The sequence below is a fragment of the Eupeodes corollae genome, chromosome 2 (genome assembly GCF_945859685.1).
Source record: "Eupeodes corollae chromosome 2, idEupCoro1.1, whole genome shotgun sequence".
Lineage (NCBI taxonomy): Eukaryota > Metazoa > Arthropoda > Insecta > Diptera > Syrphidae > Eupeodes > Eupeodes corollae.
This window is the reverse complement of record NC_079148.1, coordinates 28,468,359-28,477,158: the sequence shown is the minus strand read 5'-3', so window position 1 is coordinate 28,477,158 and position 8,800 is coordinate 28,468,359. Positions and strand designations below refer to the sequence as shown.

The following is an 8,800-nucleotide window of genomic DNA, read 5'->3' as shown; positions in this document are numbered from 1 at the left end:
ATAAAACTGCCTAAAAAGTTTGTTTTCAAAAATTCTAATTCCAAAAAAACCTTAATTTTTTCAAAATTTGTATATGAAAATTGTTAGAGCTTTTTTTTATTTCAATAAATTTCTTATATACATATGTACATATATACATTTTTTGTAATTTCAGTTTAAAAATGTTTTTAGTGTGTAGTTTTTTAAAGCCTTTTAATATACGTTTAAATTTCAATTTCTTAAAAATGATGATTTTTTTTCCTGATATGGAATTTCGAAAAACAATGTTTAATATTTTATTAAAAATAATGATATTTTTGATAAACCGAATTATTGAAATCGGATCATTAGATCTTCAGAAATAAAAACAATAAAAAGTTTTCTAAAGGGTACTCTTGAGTTCGACCTTTTTTTAAGAACGCAAAACTAGCCTTATAGTTCCTTTATGACAAAAGTTAAAAGTTTGGTGCTAAAACTGCCCCCAAAACAAAATAAGGTACCAAAAAAATCACTGATGGAAATTTATATTAAAGTTATTGTCAATTTTGTCAAAATATTGTGACCAACAAAATTAGGGCAAAAGTTGCCGTCACCAAAACATAGGAGAGAAGTTGTGCTTTAAACAAAATTTTAAAAAGAATTCCCACTTTGATGAAAAAATGTTATAACGGTTAACTAAGGACGACATGGTTTATAAGAGCTTTTGGTCACGTCAGATAAAATTCTAGTTATTAGAATTTGGTTCAACAAATTTTTTAGTCAAACAAATTAAGATTAAATTTTTATGACTAAAGTATTTACAACAATAATTCAAAAGTTCTATAAATAAAATAAACTTAATTTTTCAAGAGTTTAACGCGGCCATGCTTTATTTTTCCTAAATTAAGAAACTTTAATATAACTGAGACAACTAGACGCATATGTTATGATTCAAAAAATGTCCTTGATGCTTTTAATAAGTGTATTGTATCATTATTTTTGTTCTAAAACAATTAAATATATTATAAATTATATTGTATTTATATCAAAGCCCTTCTATAAAAAAGTCAAATTATATCCCTCAAACTCAATTTGAAATTCATTCATTGGAAAATCATTGCCATATAGAAAATAAACTAATAATAAACCACTGAACCATCGTATCATCGATTCTCCAAAATTAGATCCCAACTCCCATCACCTTCACGGCTTCACCTGCCCTATAATATATGTAGGATGATGGGTGTTCTGTAGGTACTCCAATCCGTGTCAATAAGAGGGTGCTTTGACAATCGAAGCATATGTTTCGCTATTCATAGTCATCGAGTATAGATCCTTTCTCATCATCGTCATCATGAGGATGATGGGCTTTAGCTCTATACGTATGGCTCACTTTGTGGTTTATTAAGTTCAAGCTTCCCACTTGAGTTGGCACGCGAACCATACATAGGTACGTATGTATATTTATAATACCCATCACCTACTTTATATCCTTTGGGCCACCATCCTACAGGGCGGCCAGTTTTGGAATCATTCAAGTGACACCAAAGTGGATCATCACTTTGTCAAAAGAAAGGAAAAAAAAAAGAGAACTTGTTTATACACACTTCAAGCCCTCACAACACACACACGCGTATCGCTTGGTTGACTACATAAAAGTGCTCAATTGAGGGCGAAATCCGGTTTTTCATTATTCACTCAAACTCATTAAGTATTGTTCGATGCCCATCAACAGGAAGGGTTGTCGTTGTCGTTGTCGCTTTGTGTGTCCTTGTCAGATTATTATTATCACCATAGGCAGGATCACCCTCAGCCTCAATGGAGCTTGCTTGCGCTCGAAATATTATGAATTCTTTGTTCTAATTGATACGTTGTGTATATTTTGAAATTTAAGGTCCTTCCTGGGATTTAAAACGGGTTTCTGAACCTGAACCTATAATTAGACCAAAAAAGGATTATATCACGTCCATCATCGTTATGATGTTTATATACGGAAGAGAGAAATTTCGCAAAGCATCAAGGAACCAATACTGACAAATAAACCCTAAAATGAAGTGCGACACAGTTGAGTGGTTGATGTGCGATTGCCAAATGAATTGATTGAATGATTGCTTCATTGTATAAAGGATGTTGATGGCCAAAGGTAGGTCTAGGTAGTGTATGTGAGTTGGAGCAGTAAATCGGCCACCCATCGTAGCCGCCGGAAGGCTTCATTCGATTCGTAGAAGGTTGTTGAAACATACACTTCATAAAGTAATAAACCAAAGCCACATCCAATGGCAATACTTAAATCTTAAACGCTTCAAAAGGATCACTCTATGGTGATGCTTTTGTGCTGTGATGAGTGGTCCCACAAAATCTTTATTGAAAAGATTTATTGAATAGCTTCCACATGAGTGATAGGGTTCACTTCTTTATTTGTATACAAAGCTGTGTGTATGTCCATCGAAATGATTAGGTTCAGTTATTCATCTGAAGAACTTTCTTGATATAATGAGGATTATTTCTTTCGAAAATAAGGACTTAATATTTTATTGAATCTTTTGAGCTAATTCCTAGAAGCAGTTTAAAGAACAGAATAATTGAAAAAACAAAAGAGTAAATTTGAAACATCTTGTTCAGGGGTAGAGGCAGATTATAAAATAACCCGTGCCGTGATGGTTACAGCGTAGGACAGTCAATCCAGAAATCTTGGGTTTAATCCCTGCATGTGCCACGTAAAGTTTTTTTTTGTACGGGTACTGCCTTTGAATTGACAAATTCTCCAAGAGTAATTCTTGCCAAGAAAAGTGTTTTTCTCCAATTCCAATTCTCAGTTACCTCATTTCCTGATATTTCTGACTCTTACACAGAAATGGTTGAGATTTGTAAGCCACTAGACCCTGGTTTTCTATGGACTCTTGCTCCACCTAATTGTAAAAATTTGGAGATATTTTGTAATCAATTTTCTTTTCTTTTACAACTTAATGTTATTTTGCAATCGGACGACTTTCCAATACTTTGCACGAGGTGTGAAATATTTTTAAGTGCTACAGAAAGGAGCTGAATCTATCTTCGGGTCCAGGAAATACCATCTGTATAATATGAACATTAAAGGGGTTTTAGGTTTTTTTAAAAATGTACTCAAATAATAATAATGATTCCATTGGTATTCAAATTTCTAAAAAATTTCAAACTCCATTTTAAAGTTGTTTTACCGTAAAAAAAGTTTTGAAGAAACTCAGTAATTCGAGCGTAAGAAATTCAGAAAATGAGTTAAGTATCAGTGATCAAATTAAATTCTGTAATTTTTAAAAATCAGTAAGGAAAACAAATGCAGAAAGCAGTGACATGTTGATATGAAATTTAGAGGTGGTGGTTTTTGATAATCGAAAGCCAAAATCAGCTGGTTTCAAATTTTGACGTTAACTTATTAAATTTTGATTCACTTGCAGACAACAATGTTGATAGATAAAAAGTTTTAGATCTGAATCGTAATATCATCTAGATTCTATTTCACTTGCACACGAAAGGAAATTGGAATTGATTAAAAACAAAAATTAAAGTTCTGAAATTTACTTTTATCGATATTGATTTCATTTGTAATTGTGACTTACTATACGTCAGGAACTACATACTTATATGGCAAAAATTGCATTCGTAAAAAATTTCGAACTCGAGATGACATTACGACATTCCACCCGTCTGTCAGTCTGTCTTCACCCTTACTGCCCAAACCATTTGGTCGATTGAGTGCAAACTATTAAACTCTGAAGTCTTAAGCGTTAGGCTTCGGCCCGCAATGAGCAACCGAATGACTAGTCGCTGAGCGATCAATCTGAGCGATGGGTGGCCATTTACTAAACGACACGTCGCTGAGTTGAAAGAATACCTACGTCAAGTACGGTTCGTCATATCTTATTAGTTGAAAGTCGTGTTCCTATTTGTAGTATATCCGTGATCCGTCCACGAGGTGCCTTCGTCCAGTAATGTAAAATAAGTGTGTCTTGTTCAATGTGTATATGTCAAACTTCTCCTGGATCAATGAGTGCGTTCAGCAACACAACCTATGATCAATTTCCACGTACTATTCAGTCCTAGTTTACACGGATAGATATGTTTATGTTACACGGACAAATATGTTTATTTTATAGTTCTAAATAATAAGATATCATTGTGTGAATTTAACACAATCTAGTAAATCATATATAGGAACTAAACACTACATCCCTTCCTTGTTATTATTTTATTTGTTTTTATTAGCCTTAGTTATACGATATAATTCAAACAATTTTTCTTTTCAAAATAAACTTTTAATTCAATTAATCAATAAAAAAAAATATTTTTTTTCCATACTTTCTTAACTTTCACTTCATAGTTTTAATTAGATTTGTCTGATGATTCTGAGTGTTCACGTACAACATCTCCGTCTTCTGTGCTTTCTGTATCCAAAGCTTTCCATTGTCCTTCTACCTTCTTTAGGTGGACCACATTCCGTCTTATTTTATTTCCCGTCTCATCATTTCTTATTTCGATATCTCCATTATTATTTGACACGATTGTATGTGAAGTTGGCTCGAAGTTTAAGCTTAGTTTATTACTTTTGTTCATGTTTTTAATATACACCTTATCACCGACTTGCAGATCACAATCTTGAGCTCACCTTTTCCGATCCGCATACTCTTTACCTTTTTCTTTACATTCTCTATCCCTGTCCCTTATGTCCTCGTCTCTTGGATTGTAAGTTATGTTTCTCATCATTGGTAGTTTATCTCGGAACTGTCTACTAAAAAACAATTCAGATGGTGTTTTGCCTGTTACCGTATGGGGGGTACTGTTATACATTATCATGTATTCACGTAAGGCTTCCTTCCAATCTTTCTTTTCAGCTTGACTTATCTTCAATCTCTTAAGAATGTCCCTGTTCTGTCTCTCTACTTCACCATTTTGTTGGGGGAAGTAGGGGATCGTATGGTAAATTCTTATGTTTTGCTCTTTACAAAATTCATTTAATTCAGCACTTATGAACTGTTTACCATTGTCTGATGTAATGGAAACAGGATTTCCCAAACGACTGAATATCTCTTTTAAAAGCACGATGATAACTGAGCTTGTTATGGTTCGACTAATTTTTACCTCCTTATATCGACTGTAGTAGTCAACGATTACAAAAATATAATCGTTACTTGGCTGTGGTCCCATCAAATCGATTGCTACATCAATCCAGGGTTCTGTTGGTAATTCACGGCGCTTTAGTGGATTAGGTGGGTTGGGTGCAGAAACTAGGGTACACCCTTTGCAGGCTTTACAAAGATTTTCAGAGTCTTTATCGCATTTCGGCCACCAAATTTTTGTTCTTAATCTGCTTTTCATAGCCACGATGCCAGGATGACCCTCATGTGCAGCTTTGAGAACCCTATCTCTTAGTTTACTTGGTATCACAATTTTTGATCCACGCAGTAAAATGTCACCGTAAAAACATAGTTCATTCTGGAAGATTTTATAGCTTTTGACTGCTTCATCCCAACTTTCACTATAGAGGCCTTCTTTAACTTTTTGTATCTCCGAATCTTGTTTGGAACATTCTTCAATTTCTTGGAGTGATACAGCAGTTGGTCGTGAGTGTTCTACAACGCTATGAACATAACTTTCATAAATTGTGGATGGATTTGTTGCTAGCCTACATAGTCTAGACAGTGGGCCTGCCACATTATCTTTATCCGGACTGTATTTTACCTTATACCTATACGACTGTAGCCTCAGAACCCATCGCTCTATACGGGCACAAGATTTAGTCTTCGGTCCAAATATTGTTTCTAGAGGCTTGTGGTCGGTTATTAAAACGAAGTCTTTACCGTAGAGGAACATATCAAAATGTTCACACGCCCACACCAACGCCAAAGCTTCCTTTTCCGTCTGACAGTATCGACGTTCACAATCACTAAGAGTTTTGTTACCAAAAGCAATTATCCGTGGTCCTTTTTCTTTGATTTGGACAAGAACTGCTCCAAGCCCCACTGGACTAGCATCCGCTATTACCAAAGTCTTGTCATGAGGGTTGTAGTAGCCTAATTGGGGAACGTCAACAAGTGCATCTTTTAAGCTATCAAAAGCTGTCTGTTGACTTTTTCCCCAGTTTTCTGAAATATCTGAATTCCTCTTACTTTTCTGTCGCAACAACATTTTCAATGGCTCGGATAAAGTTGCCAGATGAGGAATCCACTTCCCAATAAAATTGATAAGTCCCAGAAAACTCTGTAACTCTGCAATGGTTGTAGGTTCTCTAAATTCCTTGACAGCTGAAATATACTTTTCTAATGGCCTCACACCTTCTCCAGATAATTCATGGCCAAGGAACTGGACCTTTTTCAACCCGTAAACGCATTTTTCTTCGCATAGGACAACATTGTTTTGTTGCAAGACTTCCTTTACATTGTTTAATCTTTCATGATGCTCTGTTTCGTCCTTGCCATACACCAAAATGTCATCGATGAAGTTCATAACGCCATCACATTTCAAAAGTATTCTTTCCAATAATTTTTGAAAAATCTCTGGCGCACAGGTAATGCCAAACATCATTCGTTTGTACCTAAAGAGTCCTTTTGAAGTGATGAAAGTGGTGATGTGTCTTGAATTTGGATGTAACTCTATTTGATGGAAAGCATCTTTTATGTCAAGCTTACTGAAAACTTTAGCATCACAAACTTTTGGCAAAAGTTCATTCATCGTTGGCAAAGGATGGTTCTCACGTTTGATGGCTGTGTTCGCTCGCCGCATGTCCACACAAATCCTAACATCTCCGTTGTCTTTGAGCACAGGCACAATCGGTGAAACCCAGTTCGAAGGTTCAAGTACTTCCTCTATGATGTCCTTATTGAGAAGATCTTTTATTTTAGCGTCAACTTTGTCCTCTAAAGGAATAGGAATCCTGCGATATGGTTGAGAAATGGGTTTAACAGAGTCGTCTATAGGAATTTCAACTAAAACATCTTTGAATTTCGGAAATCCTTTCTCTTTCACTTGGTTTATCCCAATATTGATTCTAAGGATACCCAAGGATGTCGCCGTAATTCTTCCCAACAAGTCTCGTGTTCCATTAGCAACCACGTAGAATGTTGTATTTACGGATTTACCAGCAAATTCGATTGCAGCGTCAAAAGACCCTAAAAGTTTCAAAGGTTTTTCACTTCCATACGCTAAAAAGTTTTTATTTGGTTTTGTATTCTGGCTTGTAACATGTACTTGTTTTCGTTTCAAAAGTTCCCATGTTTTGTCCGTGATTAAATTCTGGTTACAGCCTGAATCTATTAACATTTCTATTCCGATGTTCCCTACTCTGCATGTTACTGTTGCATCGCCATCAATATTAAAAATATAATTGTTACTGTTTCCTTGGACCCTATCCATATCTACGACGTTATTTGTTGCCTTAAATCTTTTTGGCTTACTAGAATGCTGCCCAGTATCTGGAATTTCTTGCTTCCTCTTATTTCCATGTTTCGTCCTACATTGCCTACGAAAATGTCCCATTATTCCACACCTTAAACATTCCTTGTTCCTAGCGGGGCAGTCTTTATCGCGCCCATAGTGTTTAAAACTCCCACATCTTGAACATCCTTTTTTATTACCCTTGTTAAGGCCATTTTCAATCCTGTTTACTGTCTGTATTTCAGTTTTTGTTCCAAACTCTTCTAATTGGCACTCAACAGCTTCAATTATGTTTGCTTCCACTTTTATTTCATCTAATGTCATAGAGTCCCCAGATTTTAATATTTTCTTGCGCAAAGCAACTGAAGAACATTTTTCTACTACTTGGCTGATTAGGTTTTCGTTAATGTCCGCAAAAGCACATTTTCCTGCCTGCTGTCTGAGACGAACTAAAAATTTCTGAAATTTTTCATTTGGTTCTTGTTTTATACTTCTAAACATGTGACGCTCGAATGCAAGACATTGTTTCGGAGCAAAATACTCGTCTAACTTTTCAATTGCTATCCTAAAAACGTTTCCCTCATTTTCTTCGTTTGGTTCTACATTCGCGTCAACAAGGTTATAAAAAATTTCCTGCAGCTCTGGCCCACCAAAATGTAGTAAACTTGCTCTCTTTTTTACTTCAGTTACAATACTTGCAGCTTCTAAATAAATGCCTAAACCCCTTTTCCATCGTTCCCATCTGATTGCAACTGAACTCCCGTCTCCCTCGCAATCAAATTTGTCAAGAGTGTACTGTTGCGCCATTGCAACCACCCTTTTTTTTTTTAATTATTGACTAACTGATCAATGGTCTTTAACTCGAGGTTCACTGGTAACGTTCTGTAATTGCAATACATTAAGATTAACATTAACAGGACAAAATAAAATACTCGCAGACTACCTTTTTATTAACAAACCGCAATTTAATGCATGCAATTTAATGCGAGGTAACCTTTTGCAATTGCCTTGTTCTCTTTTTTTGTTTTTCTCCGCAATTGAATGCTTTGTTCCTTTTTCTTCGCAATTGAATGCCTTGTTTCTTTTATTCGCAATTGAATGCCTGAGATTATTCACACAGGATAGGTTAATAGAGTACCTAATCGCAATTTAATGCAAATAACTGGTGAACTGAAATAGCTTTTAGCAAAATATAATGTAATTAATTTTTCAAGTTATTTTTACCTCGTCGCCAAAATGTAGTATATCCGTGATCCGTCCACGAGGTGCCTCCGTCCAGTAATGTAAAATAAGTGTGTCTTGTTCAATGTGTATATGTCAAACTTCTCCTGGATCAATGAGTGCGTTCAGCAACACAACCGATGATCAATTTCCACGTACTATTCAGTCCTAGTTTACACGGATAGATATGTTTATGTTACACGGACAAATATGT

General features: G+C 35.3%; 1 protein-coding gene and 1 long non-coding RNA gene across 2 annotated transcripts; both read right to left on the bottom strand.

Annotated features, from left to right (window-relative positions):
* Nucleotides 1-4,317: 4,317 nt before the first annotated feature.
* On the bottom strand, nucleotides 4,318-8,172 carry LOC129944814 (uncharacterized protein K02A2.6-like). The gene is made up of 2 exons (XM_056054477.1): nucleotides 4,601-8,172; nucleotides 4,318-4,525 (listed from the first exon to the last, which is right to left on the bottom strand). Exons 1-2 carry the CDS (start codon nucleotides 8,170-8,172, stop codon nucleotides 4,318-4,320), a joined length of 3,780 nt encoding a protein of 1,259 aa, XP_055910452.1.
* A 13-nt stretch (nucleotides 8,173-8,185) lies between these two features.
* On the bottom strand, nucleotides 8,186-8,683 carry LOC129948303 (uncharacterized). Its single transcript, XR_008781854.1, has 3 exons — nucleotides 8,590-8,683; nucleotides 8,309-8,535; nucleotides 8,186-8,247 (listed from the first exon to the last, which is right to left on the bottom strand). It is a non-coding gene; the product is annotated as an uncharacterized LOC129948303 (long non-coding RNA).
* Between the last annotated feature and the right edge of the window lie 117 nt (nucleotides 8,684-8,800).

Excerpts from the sequence above, each read along its gene's own strand:
- LOC129944814 (XM_056054477.1), bottom strand. The coding sequence starts at position 8,172 with ATGGCGCAACAGTACACTCTTGACAAATTTGATTGCGAGGGAGACGGG. Across the intron at positions 4,526-4,600 it reads GAGTATGCGGATCGGAAAAG|CTTAAACTTCGAGCCAACTT; the intron begins GTGAGCTCAAGA and ends TAATAAACTAAG.